This window comes from Salarias fasciatus, chromosome 2 (genome assembly GCF_902148845.1).
Source record: "Salarias fasciatus chromosome 2, fSalaFa1.1, whole genome shotgun sequence".
Lineage (NCBI taxonomy): Eukaryota > Metazoa > Chordata > Actinopteri > Blenniiformes > Blenniidae > Salarias > Salarias fasciatus.
In genome coordinates, this window is record NC_043746.1 from 28,743,562 (window position 1) to 28,771,357 (window position 27,796).

General features: G+C 44.2%; 1 protein-coding gene across 1 annotated transcript; it reads right to left on the reverse strand.

Annotated features, from left to right (window-relative positions):
• Nucleotides 1-2,810: 2,810 nt before the first annotated feature.
• Nucleotides 2,811-21,021, reverse strand: gpm6aa (glycoprotein M6Aa). The gene is made up of 7 exons (XM_030105875.1): nt 20,665-21,021; nt 10,550-10,742; nt 10,158-10,314; nt 8,428-8,581; nt 7,612-7,688; nt 6,597-6,662; nt 2,811-4,057 (listed from the first exon to the last, which is right to left on the reverse strand). Exons 1-7 carry the CDS (start codon nt 20,699-20,701, stop codon nt 3,905-3,907), a joined length of 837 nt encoding a protein of 278 aa, XP_029961735.1. The 5' UTR covers nt 20,702-21,021; the 3' UTR covers nt 2,811-3,904.
• Between the last annotated feature and the right edge of the window lie 6,775 nt (nt 21,022-27,796).

A 27,796-nucleotide genomic window follows, 5' to 3' on the forward strand; every position in this document is an offset into this window, starting at 1 on the left:
ACAGTACAGGTGACCTGTCAGATTGAGCCTGCCGGGGCGGGTGGGAGGGGGATTACAGCAGGATTTCCAAGGTTTGACAGGGTCACGCACGCCAGTCAGCGTGGCACTGAGAGGCTCCAATTATCTAAATCTGGAGTGGTTTCCCCTCACGTGAGCAGGCCACACCTCAGGTAATCCATTCAGATGGTCATCCACGCCCCGCTCGCCGACTCCCACCTCGAACCAGGCACACCACTGTTTTCCTTTCATCTGATGTCGGTTTGTGGAACCCAGCAGGCCCGAATACTGATCAACTCTCCTGCAGATTTTCTCATCTGCAGCAGTGCGGTCTGCACTTTGTTGTCAGCCTCTGCGTCTGAAATCAAGCTATTTTCTTTTTTTGGACTCTGATGCAAGTGTCTCCGACTCTCCAGAAATTCCCTGAATGTAAATGCACGGAGCCGCAGGCCGAGCCGGGGACGTGTGAGGGAGCTCCGTCTGGCACCAGGGTGCAACCTGTAATCTGGGATATGATTTATTACCTGGTCAGATGGATCAGTGGCTGCAGACACCTGTCCGCGGGACACAACACTTCTCACATTTTCCGCGCGCTGTTTACTTTTCGGCTGGTTTAAATGTCCTTACATGTTGTTCTAATACAAGAACACTGAAACAAATGATTATATAGGCTGTTCAAAGGTGTGTTCTTTTAAGACATCACTCATTTAAATCTGATTTTTTTCCTATTTTAATATATTATCATTGCTGAAGCTGCACTACTGGATTCTGGATTACAGTTGAATAATTATAATTACATTGGGCTTTTAAAGTTTCATTTCTGCACTTATACATATTCATTACTCAGAATTTGATCTAAAAACTGCTTTTGCTTTCAACAATCAAACTAAAAGGGAGACATCTAGTGGTTTTATGTAGATCAGAGATTGGAAACTTTAAATGATCACGTGAGCCACAAACACACAATCTTTACAAGTGTGTTGGATTTTCCTGTGAAGAATTTCACTCACATGGTTTTCATCGAGCTTAGATATTAGAACCAAAATAGTTCATATGTGTGTGCCTCACCTCTTGTTCTATATTCATCCCAATTTAGACCACTTTATGGCGATGGATTCAAAGTATGGGGTGTTGTCAGCATGTTGCTTGTACAGTAATAACCCCACATTATGTAATGGACTCACGATCAGCTAGATTACGTAGTGAACAAAGAGCTCAGACACAAAGACTTCATTTAGCTTCACGTGTGAAATAAACTAGCTGAGTTTAAAAGCGCTCGTTGGTGAAGTGGTTTGCACTCTTTTCTCACACTGAGGGAGTTCCCGGTTTGAGTGCATTCAAAGGCCTTTTGGGTCAGTGTGGCTCATTATTGATAAATTACAGTAACTTCGGAAAATTCTTTCCATATTAACTGCAATTAAATGCGGAAACACTTAACAGCATGTACAGATCCATATTTAAAATGTGTTTAAAGTTAAACCAGTCTTTTGTTGAAGTTAGTTTCCACTTGGAGTGTTAACCACCCAATGGCTTGACTTTACATTCTGTATATGAATGAGAAACAGACTTCATGGAAACACTGTTCAAAGATGTGCAAGGTAACTTTTTGGTCTGTGTGTTATCATACAGGTTATTGCCTTTCGCTTGAATTATTGTGTCTTTGTAACAAATGCTGTTTGGAAGTTTATCCTAATCTCATATTTTGACCAGATTGTGGATTTTAGCTTCGACTCCACAAGATTTTATGAATTTAAATTGAGCCGTGTCCCTCTGGAGTTTGAAAATAACTATTTTATTTGATTTAAGATATATATCCCTGATAAATCCTTGCAGCCCTGAGGTGGATAAAGTGCTATATGAATGACTGAACGTGCTTTATTTGTTATCTTTTCAATCTTTCATCACCATGACTCACAGTTCAGTAAAAGTGCCCTGCATGATGCTGTAACCTCCCCCATCAAAGCCACCTGACCCTGAAACAAAGCGGACACGTGACGCCGTTCATATTTATTAACAAGTACACAAGTGATTTTTATTTATGCAAGCAAATTTGATCGTACAGGTCAAATAAGCCACTTCAAGCTGTTGGCACATGAATGTACAAAACAGATTTGATTTAAAGCCTGCTACTAAGCATCCGTAGTGAAAGTACAAAAGACTATTACGAGGAGAAAGCTGAAAGCGTCTTTTTTCTTCTTCTTTTTTTTTTTCCATCAGAGCGTTACAGAGTAAGCGATGTCGGTACAAGTATTAAGCTTTAAGACATGATTGAAAGCTCATCACAAACTAAATAGACACAACTCAAAGACTACAGTCTCTAATATCAGTAGCATAACGCCGGAAGCGTGGGAGGTTTAGTACTGCACATATAAACGAAAAGGTAGATCCAGCAAGACAGTCAAGAGTGGTAGAAAAATAAAGAAGTGAAAAGAAAAAGTAACTTTGGAGTCAATAAGACTATATTAATGCATGTCCATGCCACGAAAAACATCTAAATTCACAGTCTTTACTAACAGTACAGTTATCCAACTCGGAGTTGAACACCAATGCGCTTACATCTAGAGAGAGCACAGAAATGGTCAAATAAGTGCATGAAGCTAGCTTAGAAATACTGAGAGAGAGAAATAAAAGTCACAGGCGATGGAGTGACAGGCCTGCCGGGCTCTGGAGCTGCGTGGCGTCGGGATGTGCAGGTCAAAGGTTACTGTGACACACCTACTGCTTCTCACCATCAGACTGATTTCTTCCGATTCCCTCGTCAATTGTCCTTAAATGTTAACACACAGTTATACCTAGATAATTTTATTTTTTATGTATATACAGTGCAGAGGTTAGTATTTATAAATTTCCATTTTTAAGTGATTAAAAAAGGGAATATGAAAGCATGTTTGCGTGTGCTTTTGATTCAAAGACAGTGGAGTCATTCAAAGTCTTCCAACACATTTGAATGGCAAGATTATCACAAAATAACCCCCATAATTTATCTTTAATTGGCTAAACCCACCTCGGAAATCTATCAAAGTTAGTGTTTCCTGTTTCACAGGCTTGGCACGTCTAGCAAATATTTGTCTTTCCCTCTGATTTGGTTTCTATGGTGGCATTATTGTCTTGCTGTTGACATAGAAAAACAGGATGAAAGTGGTTTTAATCCCTGGGTAAACTGGTATGACAAAAGGCTTGTAATGCTTCGTAGCTGTGTCGTGAGATTTAAAGTATTTCTTTAATTTTTTTTTTTGTTGTTTCAAAACTGAACACCCATTCACACACAGCACGTAGTTATTGAACATGAAATCTACACACACGCACACACACTTACACACTCACACACACACACACACACACACACACACACGACATGAGAAATGTGCTTGGAAACCCTTTGCTGCCCCTGTTGACCCCCTCAGAAAAAAAATCATAAACCCAAAAAACAATAAATTATGCATGAGAGCAAAATGACACTTAGTATCAAATAAAAATCTTATGAAAAATAAAAACAATTGTACACAAATTATTCAGAGTAACAAAAGAAAAATGCAAAGGAGGAAAAAGAAAGAAGCAGAAATACTACTGCTACGTCTGATTCTACCGACTACACTAAAACTACTATCAGCACTAAAACGACTCTTATTCAAGAATAATACGACTGCCATAATGAGAACCATAACACCATCCATGAGAGAGGTAAAGGGGCTTTTTTTTTTCATCTGAAATGCTGTTAGTGGCTGAGGAGACCCCCCCCCAGGACCACATTGTCATATGACGCACCAGTGACATCAGCGGTGGCGAGGGCCCTAGGCGCCATCCGCCCCCCCCTCAGGAGGGGATGGTGTAGAGAGACAGAGAGAAAGCGAGAGGAGAGAGAGAGGGAGAGAGGCCGGAGTGGCAGGGCCAGGCCTCACGCTGCTCTTTATGTGTAGGCGTTCAGCCGCTCCTTGGAGCGGGTGGAGTGGATGTCGTGCAGCTCCTGCTCCTCCTTCGACTTGATGTCCTCGTACTTCTGCATCCGGCAGGCGTCCTTCACGTAGGCCCAATTGGCCGAAAGCACCATCAGGTAGTGGATCTGTGGGGTTACAAACGTTTACCTTGAGTCATTTCATTTCACGCCAATCACTTAAATTACATGCGTGTCAAGAGAACATCCTGTAAAAAAAAAGAAAAAAAAAAAATCAAGATTCACAGCCGCAACACGCTCATCTGGACTGTGAAGAATATGCTTGTAAAAATAATTGGCTCTTTGACCTTCTGGATGTAAATTATCTATGTCAAGGTTCCCATTTCTTCACACTTTATCCAGGATAATCACTTTGAGACATGAGAATCTCAGAATAACTGCACATCACGTGTGTAGAAATGAAGAAAAACCCATAAAACAGCAGGATAATCGCATTTTCTGTCGAATATTTAGGGTATAAATGTAGATATTCCCATTTTCTGTAGAATATTCATGGTAGAAATGTAGATATTCCCATTTTCTGTCGAATATTTAGGGTATAAATATCGATATTCCCATTTTTTGTAGAATATTTAGGCTATAGATGCAGAATTATGTCAGTTTGTGCAAAGTGCATTGTCAAACATAAAGGTAAACAATCATATGAAATGTAAAATGAAGACAACTGAGACTTTAGAAACGCCACAGTCAGAGTAAGGCCTGGAAACAAACAAAAAAACAAACAAATATAGGGCTAAAATATGTGAACAGCTAAGTAAGACAGAGTAATATCCACTAAAAAAATCAAATAGATTAATTCAGTAATATATGAATGACTGAATTAATGAATCACTAACTAATGAACCAGCTAAATAAATAAACAATAAAATGAACATATCCAGTGCTGAAATCTGTAAACATGAAAATAAAACAGAATAAAAAAATATTCATAAAACATGAAAGTTAAATACATTACAATGTATACAAATACTATGAGTAAATAATACATAAGGAGATATGGATTGTGTGTGTGTGTGTGTGTGTGTGTGTGTGTGTGTGTGTGTGTGTGTGTGTGTGTGTGTGTGTGTGTGTGTGTGTGTAGAGGGGATAAAGCCTGCAGGTGATTCATCAGCAGAGGAGGGTTAGATAGGTGAGGTGACCAGCAGGGGGCAGCATGGTGCTGGCGGTGGACTCTGACTGCTGTTACCATGACAACAGGCTTCATAATGGCGGCATTGTGCTGTGATGACTGAGGCTGGAACACGGCTTCTCCTTTCAGAGGAGTGACAGTTTTCTTTACGCAGAGAAAGGACGATCACACGGCTGCAGAGCAAACAATACAGCCAGGCATTTTCCTCCTGTTCCGCTCTGTATTTTCAGTGTTTCTTCTTCGGGCTCAGCTGCAGACTCCTCAGGTTAATCATCGCCGGTTCTCCGCTTCCTGTTCCCGCCGAGCAGAGACGGAGTCCCGCCACACTTTTGCACCATCATCCTGAGAAAATGGCTCCGCGCAAATTACTGAGTGATGTTTGCGGCCGTCTCCCAGCCTTTCTTCTCCCCCTGTTTCCATGACGACGCCATGACATGCCCGGCGCCGCCGACAGAGGGAGGGAGACGAGACGAGCCTGTCTTTTCCACTGCGCCAAAATCCCTCCTCTCCGGTCCCGAGTCTGGCTCCAACCGAGCTGCAGCCGCGCTCCGGGTTTTCTGTCTGTTTTCTGTGACTTTTTTAGGACAGTCAGGATGAGAACCATTGCTGCTGCTGACTGTGGGTGTGAGTTATTTCTCTGGAGGGTTTCTCACATTCCAGAGTTGTTTTTGAGAAAATAAATGCCTTAAATATTCCTCTAAGGAGAAGCTGGGTGTCTGGAATCAATGTTGAATTCTCCAAAGTCAATATAATTGATTAGGCTTTAACTGAAGAGGTTTTGTCGTAGTTTTTACAGGTACCTGTATTTCTTTATCTGACAACTTTTTTCTTGTGAAGCGCTTAATGTTGGAGCACAAAAATCTCCACAATCTCATCTTTTCTTCCTCCAAATGGCCTCTTTCCCATAGACAGCTCTTTCCTCATTTTTAAATCAAAGAGGACGATTCAGAATTAGTTTACAGACTCTAGTTTTAACTGGAATTTATCTGTTTTAAATTAAAGTTCCTGCAGGTTTTATCTGTTCTTTAAATCAGAAAAAAGGTTTCTGATTTAGAATTGTTATATTCAAATCTTCACCTGTTTTCCAAGGATCAAGCTGCTGACAAGCACACTGTTATAATAAAAATGTTTTTCCACATATATTAATAAATCTTTTATATAAATCATTTTTGTACTTTCGTTTCAGAAAAGTTTCGCGTTGACACAGCACAGTTTTGAGAATAATATTCATTTACACGGAAATGGCCGACAAACGGTGTAGTTTCCATGCTCGGCCACCAGTGAGTGCTGCTGGCTGTTGTTGTAATGAAACTACAGTATCAGCATTTCAGAAAATGTTTTCCCCATTTCCACACAGACTGAGTGGGAGGTGTTTTCAGAAGTCGTGTTATCAGTGACTCCGAGCCCCAAAATACTACCGAAGTGTTCAGCTGTCGTGTAAACGGGGCGCCTGAGAGAACATTCTGCAGCTCTGTGTCTCAGTGGTGTGTTCGTGTTTGTCTCATTCTGGTGGCTCACCATCGCAATGACAGCCGCTCCGGCTCCAGCGAGGGCACAGATGAAGAGGTGAAAGGTCATGTCCAGCTGCGTTAGAGGGGAACAGAGCACATCAGTGTGCAGCTCATAGAGAACCACGCCAACATGCAAAACTTCACCTGGAAATATCTCTGCATGCATGAACCCGAGTGATAACAAACAATTATTAAAAAAAATGTTAGTTTCAGACACATATTTTTGGATAACAAAGAGATCATTTATATTACAAAGAACTGGATCATTTATAATGAAATGTATCTGTAGAATTGTGCTATCATCCATGATGTAGGTGTTATATGTTGATGACATACTGGTTTACGTTGTTGTTCCTGAATATTACGGTGCATTAGAATGGGTTTAACCTCTGATTTAGTGTTGATGTGTGTTTTCACTGATCTGACACCACTAGAAAACCATGGCTGGTGTCGCCGATACCGATGTTTGTGCAAAGCCCTGATGTGTGAGGGTAACACTGAGCTTATGTTTATTAGAGAAATGAGGTTAAAGCAGGATTATCAAAAACATTTTAATTCAGGGGCCACATGCAGCCCTATTTCATCCTGAGTGTGTAAGACGGGTTAAACAGTGCAACGATAAACCTTAAATTAAATTTTTTTTCTTTGTTGTGGTGGACAGTGTATATGTTATCAAAGTGTCTATATTTTCATGAAAAACAAATAATTACAATGGTAAATGAGAAAAATTTCAACATGGGGCCAATTTTAATCAAACCGTCTCAGGAATAATAAAGTGAAATGTCTAAAAACCCAAAAACAGATGTCCATGGTATCAAATTATTAATCATTTATCGATCTGCTCATTTCTCATGCTCGGTGACATTTTTCATTCAAATCTAAAGTTTCTGAAATCTACATTGCACAAGAAAGTAATTCAATTTTAAGTCATCTTGAAGCACAGTGTGTTGGAGAAATGCGTTTGAAACATTTCTAAAAACTCAGTAGATTCCCGAAATACAAAAGATTTTTTTCCACTGTACCTCATTAGATTCGCACATCTTGTAGAACTTTTCTGATCCAGCACACACAGTTTTCGCCTCAGCCAGTGGAATAATACCTGCAGAAAGTTGTAAAACATTATTATCTCCACATAAATAAATTCCTCCCGGGCAGCAGCTTCTGCATAGAAAGAATATAAAGTGAAAAGACAGCGTTTCGATGTGACGAAAGTAAGTCATTTGGTGGTGCATAAATAAACAGAAGCAAACAAGATGCTCGTGTGCATTAAAACCCAGCCCGAGGGCAGAAACAGAAATAAAAGAAATGCATCAATGCATCGTTTATCCACATACCAATGCAGACTAATATGCAATAAAAACACAGTCGGAGCTGTACGGCAGGCCTTTAATGTCACAGCGGAAGCATAAATGCTTGTTGACACGCAGGCCGGATCAGTGGCTGTCAGGGACTAATGGACTGGAAGAAGTGTCTCTAATTGAGAATAATGAGCTGAGCAGAGGAGCTGCAGATATGATGGACCTTCATCACGGCGTGACATGGTGGTTTTCTGGATCGTTGGACTAATTCGTGAGGAAACACAAGGTTTTATATGTTTTAGAATGGACACGCTTCCCTTCTGAAGAATCACAGCGTGTTTCTGAAATGCTGTTTTAGTGGTGAATTCATTTTCTCTCCGGCATAGACCAGCAAAATTAAGGATTATTAGATTCCTGTGACGCCTTCCACTCCTTGTAGTTTACTTTCCATCAGCCACTTGATGTTTAAAAGGTTCCTCCTAATGAAAACAAGGACATGAATGTGAGCTGGCAGCGGAGACAGAGGAGGTGTCTTCTCACCGTACTGGCGTGGGTCCAGGCAGAGCGTAGCCCCCTCCAGCACCGTGACGTTTTGGCAAATATTCCAGATGTTGAAGTAAATGAAGACCGGGAGGGAGGTGAAGGCCGTCACGCCGAGCCAGGCCAGCATGAAGATGTACGTCAGCATGATGAACTGGAAGAGGAGCGAGAGGCCAGAGGATCCATCAATACGTCAATGAACCCACTGGTTTAGCACAAAGGGCCAAAAACACATCCGTCCGTATCAAACCCTCTTTATAAGAGCAGGCAGCCTCAACAAGTCACCGTTTCATCTCTCTGAAAAGTCCAACAGCTAAACTACTAATTGGCTCATTTGTTTTTGGCTCCTTTAGTTCACGAGCTGTTCTCAATCGTCACTTTACGCTCGTCCTTCTTCAGCTCGGACCCGTTTTATGACCGCAGGATTAATGATGGTCACACATAGCATGGCTTAGCTCATTTTCTCCTGTTCCCCGTGGAGCTTTACACTTGCTAAGCAATTATATTCCAGAAATCATCTTGTCAGTATAGCTGCAGGCTCCGATACGCTCTCCAGGAGTTTTTTTCTTTTTTTTTTTTCATGGTAATCTAATGAAATTAGTTTGAGTGATGTTTTGAAGAGCACTTCAGCGTCTCTCCACATGAGGACGTGTAGATGAGCCGATCGTTCGGCATCCAGGTGCATCTCGTTGTGTTTGTCACACCTGCTTTAGGTCCCACATTATCAGCTGTCAAACGAAAACCGACGGCAACTTTTCAAGTGAAAACGCACCGTTTTGGTATTTTCACTGATATGGCAATGCCAGTTGGTGCTGTTAATGTTAAACCAAAACGTTAGTATTATTTTCACATGAAATTGTTTTGTAAATGCACCATGAAGCATGATCTCAACCTATTTTCGGTTAAAGAAATGTAAATTTAAAGGAAGGTGGAGACAGTTAGAGCAGTTGCAAAAAAACATTCAAAAACTTTGTTTCCTGACTGGACTTTTACAGTTTGTTGTTACTTACTGATTCATCCACAAGTAGTGTAGCAACTCTGAGAAGCTTTTATGGCAAGTATGAAACCCCCAGCCTCTGAGCTTTAACTCTGACTTTATAAACCTACGAAACTCCAACCCTATAAACCCTAGCCTTATGAACCCCAACCCTGTTGACCCTAACCCCTTAAACCCCAAGCCTTAATTTAAACTGTCACCCTCTAAACCTTGACACTCCCAACCCAAACCTACTAAACCCTAACGCTTTAAACTCAGACCCCCCAAACCCTAAACCCAAACCCTCTTAACCCTAACTTTCTAAACCTTTCTTATAAACCCTAAACCTTCAAACCCTGACTCTCCAAACCTTAACCCTAGTCCCAGAGGAGGAGATTCCACTGCACAGTTATTTCTTGGGAAAATATTACACATTTCAGAGTATACTGTATGAGATATTGCCTATTTCTGTTGTTTTAACTTCTTTTTTAAAATGTGACTGCTGTTCTTCTTGCCGATATTCTCAGTTTTCTCATCTTTCTCTTCTGGATGATATATCTTGTCTATATTCTGTATTTTTATTCAGGGTGAGATATGTCTACACTGTAGGAAGGCAAACAAAACGAAATTTTGATTCCACTGTGTGTCTTGCATGTACCGCGTAATTGACTGAGTTGGATGAAGCGCTTAATGGGGATGTACACTGGGTAAAAAGACGGTTCAGCACTGAAATGCCTTGTAATGTTGGTCGTACCCAGGCGCTGACGCAGCGTCCGCAGGTGGTGATCTTGAAGTCTCCGTACAGATCTTTAATGGCTCCGCTGGTGAAGAAGCCCTCCACCATCAGAAGGATGCCGTAGACGAAGAAGGCCGACGCAATGCCGTAAATCACATACTTGATAATGTCAATCCTGCAGGACGGATGGAGAGACCAGTATAATGAGAACAACCTACAGTCAAACAGGGATACTGGAAAAACGTGTGTAATTTTGGTCTGTTTTACACTTTCTGAAAGATGTTAATGGCGGTCATATGAGCATCGTATAAAAAGAGGAAATTGGCAGGCAGAAGCAGATTCATGTAGATCAATGTTTTTAGATTAGACCACTGTCTAAAAAAAACAGCGCCAGTCCGGGTCATGCTTACATTGTGAAAACATCCAGAGCGTCCACAGGGCTCCTCACCACCTCGAAGTAGTTCTCCAGGATGGTGACGGTGCCGGACAGGGCCTCGTGCCCGCAGCCGCAGAACAGCGCCACGCCGGCGTACAGCAGGATGGTGGCGATGAGGGACGGGTAGGGGATCCCACCCAGACACTTGATGCAGCACTCAAGGCATCCTGAGCACACGGAGACAGCCACAAATTAGTTCCAATCAAACAGAAAAAACTGATTTTTCTGCTTGGCAACCAGAGATGAAAGCAGATTCTCAATAGCTGAGTGAATTTCAATAATTCAGCAAAGCGTTGCCGGTGGGTGAATGCACTTGCTTGTAGTACACTGGATTTCGATTTACTTTTTTTTTTTTGGGAATCTCCAACATTTAAAGCACAGCTGGGAGGGGAATTTGTATGCATGGTGAAACAAAATGCAACCTGACCTAGTTGGACGGCCGCGTCTGTCTGATGCAGCTGGCATCTTTATGTCGCGGCGCTCAGATCCATAAACCGGAGGAAGACGTTTCCCGCTTTATTTCCATTGTTCTCCACAGTCTGTCTGATTTCTAGAAATATCTGTGGTGTCAGTCGGCTGGCCTGCGGACGACGCTGACCTTTAGTTCAGCATTAAAATCTCAGAGATGAGCTTCATGTAGTGATCTTGACCTTTAACCCAAGTCTCATTTGCCCAGTTTGAAGTCCCGGTGGCGCTTAAGGTGACGGATCGTCCTGCTCAGCCAACTTCAATCTCCCGGAGCGGAGTTCGGCTGCAGATATACACAGCGTGTCCATATGAATGTCTCAGATTTATGAGTCTGGAGTATTTGTGTGTTTTCATGCTGTAGCAATTGCATTTTTATGTGTAAGCAGAATCCATTCATGCAGTTAGGATATAAACCACATAGATGATGCATTTTCTGCAAAGCCAGTCCATCCTGCATCGCCAAAGTGACCCGGTTCATTCATATGCATGATAAAAAAAAATCTAAATCCATCTACAAATGAAAGCAGAGTGATCCTTGATCATTTACATAATGACGGCGGACCATGATTCAAATTAATCTGTGTTGTCGTTCTTGTTCTGAAAGCACAGTCTGATAAAAAAGAAAAAAAGATTTCAGGATGTTTTCAGTGCGGTTCTTTTGTGGTTATCTCATCTTCCTCACTCGGGCTACAAAGCAGGAGTCAGAGCAATATCCCTCCTCCTCATCTCAATGCTTCTGCCTGTGATCCCGACCTGAGAGGAATACCAAGCAGCTGCCGGCCCTGCCGGGCTGCGCAGAGCGCCGAGGCTCGGTGCGGGCCGACCCTGGCCCGGGCCGGCCCCCACTAGCTCCATCCACACTGCTGTAACCTGCTGCTGCGCCCTGCTCTTCGCCGAGGCTGTGGTTATTCATTCTGTACAGCTTTTGGATATTTACCGTCGAACCATTTAATTTTGACAGATTTGAGGAAGCTTTTCCAAATTTAGCATCTGTTTGGGTATCTTGAGTCACATTAACGCTTCAACCAGGAGATCTTAACATTTCTACAGTCGAAGCGTCGATTCCTCCACTGAGACGGTGAACTTTGCTGCTGGTAGCGTCTCTTCATCACCGCAGCCTTCATGTTTTTCTCCCACCCTCCCTCCGGGGAGGAGACTCTGGATCCAGGAAAGCCTTGCACTCGCTGCCGTTCAGACTATCAGGCGCTCACAGTGTCACCCGGTGTTCCCCCTCAGGTGACTTCAAGCCAATTCACACCTCGGTGCAGGTGACTGGAAGCCTTCAGAGTGTCTGAACGGCCTCGAATCGCCCAGGGAAACCCACGCCGCCTCCTGCAGGAGCGCTGGAAGTGTAGGACGTCTACTGAAGAACAGGGATGAATTTGTTTTTTTTTTTTTTTTTATCTTTAGCTTCTCCGCTCTCACGGAGCGTTTATAGAAACAAACCTGGACTTCTAAGATGGTTTTCATTGTCTTCTTTTCATCCCAAGCTCTGAAAACAAATCCCTCCCACGGCTCTGTGGCCTGAATTCTTTGGACGACAGAAAGTGATTGTGTCAACAGCTCTTCCCTGAAAGTCATTATCTGCAGTTTCCTCGCTGTTCCTCTCAGGAAGCAGACAGCGACAGGACTTATTGATTCGCCGTAACAGAGACAGGCCAGCCACAGTTTCCATGAGGAAAACATGTAATAGTTTCACGAGCCATGTTCAGTCTCGGAAAAGATAAAAACCTGTTTCCTCCCCACCATCCTGCTGATGATGTATTGATCACCACACAGAGAAAGCAGCTTTAAAATGACTCCTCCCATCAGCCTGAAGCCGGACCGTCCTGCCGTCACCTCAGGTGACTGCAGTCATCTCCTCCTCCCCGTAATGTAAATTCATGCTGACGTCCTTCCAGCCACCTCGGAGATGTGCTGGTGAGATTTGGCGCTGCAGCCGTGGGGAGACTGTACTTAACATGAAGGGAGACGAGAGGCGGTATAAATGATTTATGCTTTGGCCTCAATCAAGGTTTATTACCGCTGCATTACTTACTTTTCTGAAACCAGATAAAATCTGACTATTCCTCATTTGAGCTGAAGATAAATTGACCTCAACGGACCTGCAGCTTATTGTTTTTATCAAGTAACCAGCGAATGTTGATTTCAGGTGTCGTTTAATTCTCTCTGACAGCACCAGTCGAACCAGAAATCATCAGACTTTACTGCTGTTTCCACTCAAACGTCTGAGCGTTCTGCAAGTTTACAGAAAAATAATCTTATTTCTGTGACTTCACATCACAGTCAGTGTTTGTTTTCCTGGAAATAGCTGTAGATAAGGAACACCTGTGAGTGGATGTGACAAAAGTTTTGTTTTATTGATCGTCTGCCTTTGATTCTGAGAAAGGAAACCCTCTGGGAGCAGTTCTGACAGAGAACAATTCAACGATGGTGTCCAGAGGAGGCAGAAAACGTGAAGCGAGACGGGAGAGAGCCGGACTCCAGGTGGAAGTTGAATCTTCATTCCCCGCTGTCCTCCAGTGCTGAAGCTGTGATTTGTTTCCTTGCGTCGCCCTCACTACATTAAACACAACTTCCCCTCATGGCAGCACATGGTCTCATCCACTTCTCCGTAACTCCTCATTGATCTCAACTGACTGCAAGACTGAGCCGCTGAAAAATGGCGAGCGGCGGCGCGTACTTTCTCTCAGAGCTACTGGATGCTTGATCCATAATTTAGAAGTGGCACAGTGCAGCGGCGCAGCGCCAGCCTCAAACATTCATAATTCATCCTTTCGGCATAGCCCGACACTACCTACCATAAAAATAAAGGCTCCCCTGCTTGATGAGAGGTCGCGGCCATCCCAGTCACCTTTTGATGAACACAGTGTCATGTTGGGCAGTTTGGCCAAATAATCGCCACGAAGTGTGATTTTAGATAAAACTGATCACATATGAACTGGAGGGTTGGTAATTCTGTTTCTTCAGTGGTTAATGGGGATTAAAATGCCCATTTTTATTTGTTTTTTTTTCCTTGTCTTCTTCAATTAAAGCCAAAATTGAGAAAGTGGCAACGTGAGAGTCGCTGTGCTCATTTTGAACAAAGAGAAACACGATGACAAAAGATGGTGGGGTTTTAAATATTTCATCCCCCACAAAACAAAGCTGAGTTTTTCTCTTTTTTTTTTTTTTTTTTTTTTTTAAGAGAAGTAGACCCAAAGCCTGTGCGACCCCAAACACCACGGTCCAATCACCAGACGGCGTCTCCGTCATACAAAGAGGGAGGATCCCCCACCCCCCCACCCCCACCCCGCTCCGGAGGCCCCTCCCACCTCCCCACTTCTCCTCCATCTGTCAGGGTCACGGACGCACTCGCTCACATTCCCACTGACCCACTCAACTTTCTCATGGCGGTGGGGTTCCCCCTCCACCGGCCCGCCACCTCGTTCACCTCCACGGAGACTGATGGATGGGATCTTATGTAATTACGTTTTAGGGGCTCACCAGTAATGCCCCTAATTTAGCTTGATTGATTCCAGGATTGAATTTTATATCAATTACTGACACTTTCATCTGACCAAAGGCGGTTAATTATTCAGATGTGTGTCAGGGAGCAACCACGGACGCTCAAAACTCGCTCTGTGGGAAACTAGCCGGAGGATTTCTGGAACATCACAGCAGACAAACCTCAACCTTTTTGTTTTTTAATCATTGTTACTTGTGCAAACGCAGCAGGAAAAAATGTGTGAGAGTGATAGAGAACATGTGAACACGAGGGGAAATATTTACTCGGGGATAACGTTGGCGGTAAACACCTGCTTCCCAGGAGTGCAGGGAAAAGATGTTCGCACTCGAACAAACTGTCAGGATCTATTTTCTTTCTCCAAATGTCAGATTTGAGTTCACATGCAAAAAAGAAATGCTTGGATTTCAGCGGAGCGAGGCTCTCCAGCGCCTCTTATCTCATCTTCCTTTCAACACTGGTGACTGTGGGATGTTTTCGACGCTCCTTCATTGTTGTTGTTCAAGTAAAAATGTTTTTTGCAATTATATCGCTAATGAAAATTAAATAAAAAAAATTCCTCTTCATATTGAAGCATTCAGTTTAGCATTTGATGCATTGAGAGCCTGAGAGTAAATAAATAAATCGCTGCATTGGAAGAGGAAATTAAAGAAATTCATTAAAAGAGATGACACACACATAAGACGGATAATCCAATTTGGTGTGTACTGCATGTTGACTTGACGTGCTCCAGCACGTATCCACTAAGACGTCCTTTCTTTCACGTGCAGGCGGCAGCGATCAGTTGGTGGAGGGGTCTGAAAGGGGCGGGGGGCGGGGGGAGCCGGGGAGAGCCGGGTCCCGGCGGGGGGATGGTGTGTCTGTGTCAGTCTGAGGGTAATGGGCGTAACACTCGCCTCCTTGCTTTTCCTCGTTCCTCTTTAATGCAACCCCCCTTCCCCTGTAGCGAGCAGGTTTTTTTTTTTTTTTTTCCAGCTCCTGCATCTCCTCTGCGCATGTTTAATCAACCAGTATGGTTGCCATGTCAACCGCAGCGCAAAATCTGAGAATAGACCGGGTACTTCAGAGCCGTGACCCACTTACTGTATATCAACAAATTCACTGGGACAATAGTGAATGAGACACATTACACACACACACACACACACACACACACACACACACAGAGCCCCTCGGGGCCGAGCGAGGGCCGTTACAGGCCAGGTCCGAGCGCTCAGCCTCGGATTTCCTCCCTCGGTGTGTGTCGCGGAGAGACGGAGGAGCCTGAACGCGACTGCAGAGCAGGGCCGGGCCTTTTGTCTCTGCCAGGCTCAGTCCAGGAATCTCAGGGCAAACGCCCAGTGAGACCACCGATCTGCATCGTCTGCTCTTTTACAGCGCCGCTAATTTTCTTTAAAATGAGCCTGAAAATCTAAACACACACTCACACACACACCGTGATCGCCGCGATACCAGCGTATCATCAGCATAATTAAATGAGACAACAAATTACACAGTTGCATTAATTTTTTGCTTCATTAGAGTTTCTTAATATACTTTACTCTGACTAACCTAAATACTTAAACTCCATTTGAATAACTTCACCCAATTAAACCGCACTTATAAATCCTAATGAGGCTAACAAGAGCGTTTATTTCAGCCAAACACTCCATTTAGTAATAAACAAGCCTGCATGAACGAGTGAAGAGGGGACATGCTCCACTTTTATTCCTCATTATTTGCCCCCCTCTTTCAGTAATTAAAGCTACTTCAGCAGCAAACTGGACAAAACACACCAAATAAATGCTTTTTTTAAAATTTCTGTAAAGCTGGACTGTCACCTCTCATGTGCTCAGATCAGTTAATTCACTTTAAATTCACACTACAGCTGCCTACTGCTCCCATTTATAGTCATATATATTAAATCGATCGGCAGTAAATTACATTTTATTTATTCAGAATTATTTCAAATCTTCCTTTGTAGGACCCATTTACATGACTGTGATTTCAAATGAATGAGTTTTTAGTGATTGTTTACATGACAGTGGTGCTGAGAACCACTGAATATGCGAGTTTTTGGAAACGGTTTCCAGGGTGGAACTTTTGGAAATTGCGCCGACTCTGTCGCAATGGAAATGGCAAAATGAGTCTTTCTGGAAAAGCTCCAGGCCTGTTTCTCTGTCCAGGTCAGAAACGCTTCAAAACCAAACTGTAGTTCTGCACATGCTCGGTAGACAGACAGGAAGAACAGTGTCGTGACTCCCAGTCCAGATTCTCCTGGTCCTGGTCCTGGTTCCAGTCCAGATTCTCCTGGTCCTGGTAGTTTCAGAGTTCAGTCACCTTAATAACAATCCACCTTGGTGTTCTGTCCATATGAATGCCTGTGTTCTCCATCTATACATAATTTTCAGAACATGTAAACGTGAAAGTTCTCTGAAACAAAAAGGAAAAAAAAAGAAACGATTCATTTTCATTTGAACTGTCACGTAAACAAGATTTAAAACTCATGTCTTTAACACCTAATACATCGACGGCAAATGAATATGGATTGCTTGTTTCTTTTTGCCTTTTGTTAGTCTGCTTTTTGAATCTGCCGTCCTTCTCTTTTAACCCTCGCAGATCAGATCTCCCCTTCGGCTCTCATCACAAATCACACCGACAAGCGGCGGCATTAAGACATCTCTGTGAAAGAGCGCAGTGGATTGCTACAGATGGTCCCAAAGTGCATAATTATATTTCAAACACCTGTTAGCTCCTATCTAAAGATCTTTACTCCAGAGCCGTGCCTCCGGGAACAATGAGGAGGCCCTCAGAAGCTACCACCAGCAGCCTCTTCAAATGTCACTGGAACAATTGGCGGAAGTCCATTGATTTTTCCTTTTTTTTTGTCCTGGTTTGGGGAAGGTTAAGATTCAGAAAGATTCAGAACAATGAGGAAAGAAAGGGGGAGCGCAGGAAGGTTGTAGTCCTCAAACTTGCTGATGATGAAGTCGATGCGAGCCTGGACGGAAATAAACGCTCATAAAATCCACGCTCATTAAATCTTCCAGGGTTAGCAGCTCTTTAAAGTGAAGGCTGTTGGATGTACTGACACTCAGAGGACAATGAAGCATCTCTCCTCTCTCACTTTATATAATGAGAAAATGAAATGCAGCATCAATCCAACACAGATTCAGAGTGTACTAAACTTACTAATAGTGTGTTTTCTTTACTGCACGGACAGAAAAGCATGAAACTGGCAGCCCGGTGATGGAAGTGACCAAGCAGAAGGGCGAGCGGAGCCTCGCAGAGTGGATTCTTGGCTCGGGGAGAGCTAACAGGTGTGCCTTTCTCAGTTTTTCCATTCAGCGACGATTCCGAGTGTGAATCATCTCCAGGGTGTTCTGCGGTTTATGTACCCACAGTCTGACGTGTCATATGCTCAGTCGCAAAACTTCTCTGGTGGAACTTTCATCACTGCGGCCTCACGGCCACCTCTTGCCGGGAGCGGCGTGAGCCGGAGGCGTCGCTGCGTTGATGGCCGCCGGCCAGCAGCTCAGGTGAGAAGGGCCCACCTGGTGCCTCTGAGTCATGGCCACAGAAGGCCATCGACGTGCTGCGAGTGCACTCGGCGACACCGGCCCCACCGAGCGCACAATATGCTGTTGGCTTGACTAATCCGGGAGCATTATTCAACCCTTTAAAGGTCCAAAACGGAACCACATTTCCACAGTGAAACGAATGCTTTCATGCTTTCACACTGGTTATGTTTTTAATTACGTCGGATTATTCATGACCCAGTCTGTGATCGAGTGTGAGTGCGACGCCCGGGCTGTGACTTCCAGCCCGAAATAACCATTCTCACTGCAGCGAATGCACAGTTTTACAGGATGAAATCAAAATGACACAGAACCAGACTTGACGGCGCGGATCTAATGCTCATCGTGCCTCATCAGAAGTCATCACAGTCATCTGCTGGCTCCAACAACCAGCGGAGGAGCTGTCGTCTCAATCATGTGACAGAAGACGCACCAGGTTGAAGGATCACTCCCGTGAACTCGTCCCATCATGTCAATGTTCAGCAGAGTCAACATGATCAACAACTAGATCTCCAGGAACACGGAGACGTGCAGCTTTAGGAAAGTCTGGGTTTAAAGTTCTAGATCATACCTGCCGTTAAACATGGATAAGATGGATGGATGAATGGATGAGCACATTAATCCAAAAAAATCAAGGAAATTTATTTGATCCGTTGATCTGATGCAATTCTTACATCTGTATTCAAGCTAGCCTAAGTGTAGCATATTAGCTTTAACATCTAACAGACCATCAAAAGCGATGAAAGTCTAGTTTTATCTCAAAGAGTGTGGCGCATCAAGAAGACGGCATAATGCTGTTTTATTAGCTCGTTTTTACTTCATGCACTGAACAGTAAAATCCCCATTCTGAGCTGGGCTGTCAGTGCAGTTTTGTGTTCTTCCCAGGAGACAAATTGGGAATAGAAGTTACGTTGAATGCAAAAAGCTGAAGTTTATGTTGATGCGAGCTTGTCCTGGACAATGTAATGAGGCAGCTTTGGTCATGTTTGCTTTGTGATTGTACTCAGTAAGAACCTGATGGGATGCAGTTGCATTAAAGACAAACCACTGTAGCATTATGGGTCAGAAATAGCAAACAAAACATGCTCAGTGTGACTGGAATAAACCATTTTTTCCTTCACATTTATGATATTCATTTCCATTCATGCCTCTGTTGGAGTAGTGAAGGGGTTAGCGTGCCAGAATTCTGACTAACTGGTCATTTCTCTTGTGTAAATGTGAGACATATAGCTGCTGCTGTTGTGTGGAAAGTAAAAAGCTTGTTGTAAAACATCAGACAGCGTCTCCTGACTCAGTCTCCTCTGCTCAAAGCGCTTTTTCTTTTTTCTTCAAACCATCAAAGTTTAGCAAGTGACACAGAAAAACAATTACGTCATCTGTATATCGCTTTGGAACAAGACTCGTCAGGATCACCTGGACTGTGTTTCCACAGCCAGGTGAGTTAAAATCAGTCTGCTGTTGTTTACATCGTACATTCAGAACGGCAGTTCATCACTTTCTTCTGATTTTATTGTGTTTGACACATAAACAGTCTGAGTTTCCAATCAAGGCATGTTGGACGTTCCTCCCAGTTTCTCGGTTAGTCTTTCACGCGCTTGCCGGCTCGTCTTGCTTTTCCCTCATTGTCTCCACACCTCTTTTTGTTCCTGTCACTCCCACATCCTCAGACCCAGCGAACTATTCCCGTGTTTCTGAAATGTCATCAGCAGGAGTGGGTGAGGAGGAGAGAGGAGATAATGACTACATTTGGCCGGCGCCATGGCAACTGCTTCACTTCGTGTGTGTGTGTGTGTGTGTGTGTGTGTGTATGTGTGTGTGTGTGTGTGAGCGTGAGCTGCACGGCGGAGGGAGGAAAACACAGGCATATGAAGCCATGCCTGTCACATGCAGTGAGTCCGGGAGGGGTGGGAGACCAAAACAGAGGTGGTTCCCTGCATGACAGCGACATGAAGCCCACCTTTGTCTGTGACTCTTCACACAATAGTGACTGTATTGAAGCTGTTTGAAGTCACCTAACGACAGAAAGAGCCTCAGCTCTCCCGGCTTTACAGTCTGAATCATTCATGCGGAGAGGAAAAAAAATAAAAGTGGTGGTGGTGGTGGGGGTGTGAAGCACAAAGCAAACGCTGCCCCTCTAAAATGAGCAAAAGAAATAGCTGCATCACATCCACCGCTCTGCAGGACCCGGCGGCAGGCTGTGTGTACACAAAGGAACGAACCTGCGAGCTGACGGATTCATGAGTGTAGTATCTTGGACCGGTTCACCCCTCCTCATGTTTCTCGACAAGCATGAAAGCCTTATCAAACAAACAAAGGCGGTCCAGCCCTCGCCGAGGCGGCTCACACCCCTCCGACTGCCCAAACTGCACATCCAAGACCCGCACTTTCCAGTGGAGTGCTGATACTCAGCGGACAAAGGAATGAATACAAACAGCTGCTCCCCGATTCACAGGAGCTCTGGCAAAACCGCTCGTCTCTGCAGAAACACAACTGACACTCATACTTACCACATATTTACAGAGATCTGTGAGATAAACATGGGGATGAGCGCTGTCTTACCTTTCTGGGTCTGCCCCTCGTCCATGTCTTCTTCCATCGTGCTTGTTCTGTTTACAGAGCACTCACAGATACGAACGCTGCTTGATTTGCAGGTTAAGAACCTTATTTATTAGAGGGAGTAATCCACACAGACCTCCCCCTGCCTGCCTGGCTGGCTGTCTGTCCGTCTCCTCTCTCTCTCTGCCCCTGCTGAAGGCTGAGAATGGCTGTCAGCTGTGCTTTCTGTCAAGTGTCTGTCCGACGTGAGGGATTACTGAGTCTTTGTGGTACTGTCCATCCCGAGCTGCCGTGGCAAGTGCTGAGAACCTTCCCTGGTCCCCGGTGGAGGAGGAGGAGGAGGAGGAGGAGGAGGGTCGGGGGGCTAGACTGAGCAGAGGGTGGTCTCTATGGTCGGCAGGAAAGCGCATGTGTCGCAAAAGGGGGTTTGCAGTTTGAGAAGGCAGGTGTGTGTGAAAAAAAGGAGCTAAGAAGCCAGAAGAGCGGCAGTGGGGAAGGAGAAGAGTTTGAATCTAAAGCTTTTGGCCGCGCTGTGTCCACGGCGGCGTTCACACGTGTGCGTCTGCAGCGCCCGTCCGGCCCACCCCGAACACCCCCGACTCTGAGGCAGAATGGTTTAAGCCCGTCATCCCCCCCCAGTGCCACTGGCTGCACTGCATTAACTCAACCTCCTCTTAAATAAGGGAGGAGGGGGGACATCTGATTTCCAAATGGGATTCTCCTAATCTGATTAGTCATACAGATTCAATTATACAATCACCAAAGAGGTGTTGCTGGATTCCCTACAATGCAAACGCTCCCCGCATGTGTGGACAAACAGCGGCGGCAGGTTGTTTCAACACCTTCAGTGATTTTAACATTCAAACTGGGGGATTATCTGATGTAGCCGGATTGAGGTTTTACAGCTCAAGCTCCTACAAAAACTCAGCCCAGCCAAAGGATTTCTGTTTAATGTGAAGTAGAAAACACATTTAATCACACGTTTTGACGTTTGCAGTCTTAAAGAAAGTAAACAAATGTGGAAAATCATGACACAAAGTCAGGCTGTGATAGAAACTCAGGTTCATTTGTTAGTGGCTTTTAGATCATCTGTGCTATCTTCTTCATACCGTCCAAAGACTGTGCAGGTCGGACCAGTCTGGGAACTAAACACCGTAATGCACATCTGCAAGCAGACATCTGGAGAAACTAAAGCAACATTTCGATACAGTGCATCAGAATGTTGATTTTGGACTTGATAAACAGCAGCAGATGATACGGCTCCATAAAGTACCACAGTCCAGGACCCTGGTTATAACAGGAAATGCAAGAGAAAACAAATAAGATTTAATAAAAATCATTTCTCAGTCAGTGTCTTCAGGACAATTTTGGATTGTTAACTGAACTGTGTTTTTATGTTTGTGCTTTATAATTATTTTTTGCCGTTGTTAGCATGCAGCTCAGCTCATGACTTCTCTCAATGGCAAGCAGCGTACTGTTCTATATGTTCTCCTTTTGTGTGTACATGACTTTTCTCTGGTTGCTTTCACTTTGCATGTGTCTGAGGTTAATGGCTGACTGTAAAGTGGTCTTTAGATGTACACGGGTGACCTGTTCGGCTTTAAACCTCATCAAGGCTCTGATTTGATTAAAAAAAAGAAAAAGAAAAAAAATGGAGTAAATGGTGCAACATTGAGCTTTCGGTTGACATATGTTTGCAGGTGATCAACTAAAAATAACTAATATGAAAGATCTTTCACAAAATCAGAATTCGTGTTACGCGACAGAACATATTTTATATTAGTCAGAAAATAAAAGCTGTGGGGAGCCAGCTGAAGACATGCTTCTCAACACAATAACTTCCTCTTCTCTCTTGTTTCAAATTTTTACAAAGCATAAACAGCACAAACATGTTCAGTATAGAAAATCAGCCTTTCTGCATCAGCTCATCCAGTATGCTGTTTGAGTCGAAGGAACCGGCCAAATATTCTATATGAATGAAAGCAGAATTCTGGACATGTACAACAACATCTTAAAAACATTAGTCTGAACTGACAAACTGCTGATGAAGAAGAAAATAAAAAAATCTATGGGAAAGTGAAGGAGGATTCAGTGACACGAGGCAGAGAGAATAATTAAAGGAAGCAGAGCTAACTGGCGAGCTGAAATGTGCCATATAAATAAAGCCTGACTTGACAAAGTATGGACAGATGGGTGGATGGATGGATGATCAGACAGGTGGATCAGATGAAACTTTAATGAGCCCTGTGGGGAACTGAGCTTCTGTCACAGCGGAGAGCTGGAAAGCAGCGAAGGAGGCGGCGAGCGAAGACTTCTGAGGCCGATGCGAGTAAACACGGCGACTCAGACGGAATGACAGCGACGCCGAGATGAATGAGAGCATGCAAATGGCTTGATTAAGCAGAAACATATCACCTCCACCGCGGAGCCGTCCCGCGGTGCGTTCACCCTCACGAGAGACACTCTGACGGCTTCATTCATAAAGCTCCTCCAGGAGGAAAAACACCCCGATCTCCAGTGGTAATTACGCTTACGTTTCAAAAGCAGAGTCATGATTTATTGATGTTAAAATGTACGGCTTTATGAATGTTTAATTGCCTAATGTAACGCCTTCAATTAATAATTCAATTAGCCCCGCTGTAGCTTATTGTTCAGGAAAGTGGTCTAAGCTCCTAAATCCACCGAGTCCTTCTTTGTAGTTAAATTCAGAAGCTCAGTGACTCGGTGGTGTTTCGGGGACGGTGCTGATCCTTGAACGATCGGTCCGACGGACTGGAGCTGGCGAGAGTCTGAGCTGGAGGAAAGTCCAGAGACACTCCTGTGCAGAGCGACACCGCCGGTATCTGTTTGAGAGAGCGGTGGTCTGGAGGCAGGTCATCACTGTGGGTCCCTGAGCATGACCCTTTGACCCCAATCAGCTCCCTCATGTGGTTTCCCACCACATCCTGGAAAAGGGAATTCCCCCAAGAGGATTAATACAATATTATTGGTTTAGTTTAGCTTCATTTTCTGTGAACTTCAGTGAAGCTGTGTGTGTTTTGCGCAGGGCAACACATAGATGGACAATACACGCTCACATTCATGCATACAGGACATTTAGAGCCTCATGCATAAATCTAAATTTGTGTAAATATTTCTTGGATTTGTGATTTCTTCCTGTATTTGTGTTCACATCAAAAATTGTATTGAGATTTGTGCCCTCAGTCTAGACTCACAGGCTTTCTTTAGCTGGTCATGTAGTGCTGCTGAACAATGCTGCAGCGCTGTGGTGGAATGAAGGGTTTATGACTTTATGGGTTTATGGCACAGAGTGCAGGACAGTAGGCATAAAGCCAGCAGTGAGCCTGACAGTCCAAACTGAGGGCACACAAACCCTGGCTAACGGATAAATCTGTAACCTGCCAGTGAGCAAAATCCACTTGCAATGAGACTAAGAGATCCATCTGAGGTGAAGGTTGAACGAGTTGCCGTGCACCAGCTGAACTCTGCACACACTGGATTTACTTGAAATGCAAGAACTGTTTCACACACATACACACTGTATGAGCAGAAATCCAAGTCTTAAAGGTGCTGTAGGCAGAATTTTGCTAATCAGTGCTAATTTTTCTATGTTTTCTTTGGATTAAATGTTAGAGTATCCATTGATAATCCTTTAGGAGTGTAGCATAATTGCACTACCGCGAGGGCGCAGCGTTTCCATCTGTCTCTGTTCCGAGCTGAAAAGGAATCTTGACAGCTCCAGGTATCTTTGACCAATCAGAAGAGCCCCTGAGGCTCTAACCGCGATTGGTCGAGGGGCATTCGTCACACGTTCTTGTGGGAGGGGCTTAACTTGCATAAGGGCGTGATGTCAGAGAAAACAGGACAGGATTGGCTGTGCTGGGTTTCAAATCGCCATCTTAGATGGGTCAAATCGCCATCTTGCTTAGGTAAACCTAAGCAAGATGGCGGAGATGCGGAATCCTGCCTACAGCACCTTTAATTCACAAATACTAGTACACACACACAGAAACGCTCCAACAGAACTGCTGGTTTGGATGCTCGGTTTCAGAATTACCCTTCAGAACCTCACTCTGGTCATCTTTTCAGTCTCTAACACGTCAACAGTACAGAATGTTCACTTGCCGTCTGACATATGTCACCCACTAACGTGTGTTATGGTAAAGAGACGAACAGATTGTTTTCACCTGCTGCTAACGTGTTCGCAGAACACCTGATGAACAACACAAAGTAGTGACGGTGTGTGTGTGTGTGTGTGTGTGTGTGTGTGTGTGTGTGTGTGTGCATCGTCCCACTCCGTAAACTGAGTCAGTGAAGAAGATTATGAGCTGTTATGTTGTGTGGGCACAGTGACGGCGGTGGAGGTGAGAAGAGCTGCAGTCATTTCACCAAACAAACGGAGGAGTCCCATCACGCTGGGTGGGCCTCGAACTCCCTCCACCTCTACCGGAGCCGTGCAGCTCCGACGGACGAGGATTCAGCCGCTCTCAGCTCGGCTCCCAGTTTCCATCCTCTTTGAAAAAGCGTCTGTCCGTCGTATTAGGCTGGTCTGTACTCCTGGAGGTGAGACGGGCTCCTCTGAGGATCAGGCCCCAGGCTGACAAACGCCTGACTCCACCTAGCTTTTCTTGAGGATGCAGCTCAGGGCTTCACCAACTCATGCTGCGTTTTCACTCAGTCGACAGCGGTAACTCCACTGATTCCTTCATGTTTTCAGGTCAGCTGGGCTTATTCTCAGTCAAATGAATGAATATTGCATTGTTTGAAGAGAACTTTTTCTTTTGGCTTTGTGTGTATTTCTCTTATCTTGGCTCATTTAAACAGTTTATCGTCACGATATCCTCATCTTGTATGATACTGTAACACATATGTGTCGAACTCTGACCCCGGATGTCATGTCCTGCATGTTTTAGGTGTACTTCAGTTGCAGCAGCCTGACTGCATTGAGGGAATCGTTACTGGGCTTTTCTAACAAGCTCGATGGACGTCAGCATGCAGGGCTCCATTACACGACACTGCAGTCACTGTTCTGGATCTAAACGCTCAACAAGTGAGGAAGAGTGTATTTGATGGATTATTCCATGTTGCATTCAATATTTCATGTTTTTTTTTCTGTTATTGTTGAACAAATCCCACAGAAACTATTTGAATCTGTTTTGTTGAATTGCTTTAAACAGCATCGGATGAGTCCATTTTAAATGCGTCATGTAAAATGTAGGCGCCACTGTTTGCATGTTGCACATTTAAAAATACTGATTTATATTTAATAATTTTTTCTCTCCTGGGACTATGAGAATTAATAAGATGAGTCGACAGCCGACGATATGAATTCAGTGTATGTAAATAAAACCAGTTTGTTGGAGGAAAGAGGATTAGATCAGATTTTTACACATCTGAGTTCCCGTCAGTCGGCTGGAGGCGGCCCACCTTCGGCCCGGATCGACCCGGGCTCACCCTGGCTTTGCTAATGGGGGCAGAGATTTGCTGTCGGGGGCAGGAGGGCTTTTTTTTTTTTTTTTTTCTCAGGGAGTCCTGAGCTTCCGAAGCTGCTCGGCGTCCTGACTGGCGGTGTTCATGCCGGTAGTTTAAAGGAGGGGCCGACCCCTCCTCCCCCCGGCTCTGAGAGATTCCTTCACTGGGTAACATGATAGGAAAAACCAGCAGATGGTGAAACACTTCCTCGGGGCAACCCTTGATTTCTAATATCACTCGCCCCTCAGCTTCAGTTTCCACATTTGTACAGGAAACCAAGAGGATGTAATTAGCTTCTGGTTTTCTTTTTTTTTTTTTTCAATCCAGCTTGAACTCTCCTGTCTGTGCTTACGACCAAACAGAAGGAGCCAAAGAACCTCACAATAAGCTTATTAATGCATCCTGTTTGCACTCCGGTACGGGCTTGCTTGTTGCCATAGCAACCAGGCCTGGGCTATCTGAGCGGGAGAGGTGTGCCGATATAGAGTAAATATAAATATCACCCCGTAACCCCTGACGGGGCTCTTTATGCAAAGCAGCCAAGCTCACGCCTCATTATAATATAATATCCTGTATTCTGCTTTATTTTGAGGAACGCGTCAGGAAAATGGAAATGAGCTCATTATTCTGAGTTTAGATCAGTTCCTGTATAGTATTGCAATCTAAACGTGTTTTTGTGATCCGGAAATGTAAAATCCAGTGTTCGTGACCGAGTGCCTGCAGAAATCAACAGGCGACGGCGCGCTCCCCTCTAAGTGCAGATATGTGTTCACGCCCAGTCAAGCTGAGGGAAATCAAAAGAGCTGAAGGATTAAGGAGGTCAGGTTTTCAGCTCCACTGGGGGAGGCAAGGAGAGAGGCTCCAGCATCCACAGGAGACAATGGAAGCAGGAGGGGCTGCTGCCACACACACCCTGACAGAGATTATCAGCTGGTTCAAATGTCACTTTCTCTGATTCTGCAGGTTTTTTTTTTGAACTATTAAACTTCCCAGTGACGATGCGGTGGCATGGCAGCAATAAATCACTCGGCCCTCCACTGCTAATAGTCTGCTGGCGGCGCAGAGATCATATCATTCCAGCATTGTCCTAACGCTCCATTGAAAGCTCGGGCTCTCAGAGCACATGAGAGGCCAGGCAGCCAGCCAGAAACACTTACCGTCCCGTCATCCGCCTTTCACGAGCTTCACAGCTCAGTCGTACTGCACACCGAGGACCGCCGAGAGCTCTGAGCCCTGGGACCGGCACACTCATCTCCATTTCCACAAATTGGATGAAAAAAAAAATTGGGAACTTTTTCCAGTTTACTATACAAAAATAAACAGAGATTATGTTGTTGTTGTTGTTGTTTTTGCCAAGGCTCATTGTTCTTTGTTGAGCAGCCATCATGAATTTCTTGACAAAAAATGTGGAAAAGTAAAATAGCTTAAAAACTTGCAATTTGTTTAAAGGCTTAATGTCAATGGCCATCTGGTTTGGCCTGTGGAAGGAAACCAGAATGTTCCTTTTCTTTTTTTTTTTTGCACATGGAGAACATGCAAACTCAGAAAGGCTTTCAAACCCAACATTGAACCTGGGATGTATTTCTGATTAGAGAGTGTGGTCTGCGACTTGCTGCGTGTTTCAAATGGAAAATAAACCAATCGTGAAAGGATATTTGGTAGC

Coding starts and splice junctions, on each gene's coding strand:
- gpm6aa (XM_030105875.1), bottom strand. CDS start 20,701: ATGGAAGAAGACATGGACGAGGGGCAGACCCAGAAAG. Junction 8,582..10,157: donor GACGCTGCGTCAGCGCCTGG/GTACGACCAACA, acceptor CTCCTCTTCCAG/TTCATCATGCTGACGTACAT. Junction 7,689..8,427: donor CCTGGACCCACGCCAGTACG/GTGAGAAGACAC, acceptor AACTTTCTGCAG/GTATTATTCCACTGGCTGAG.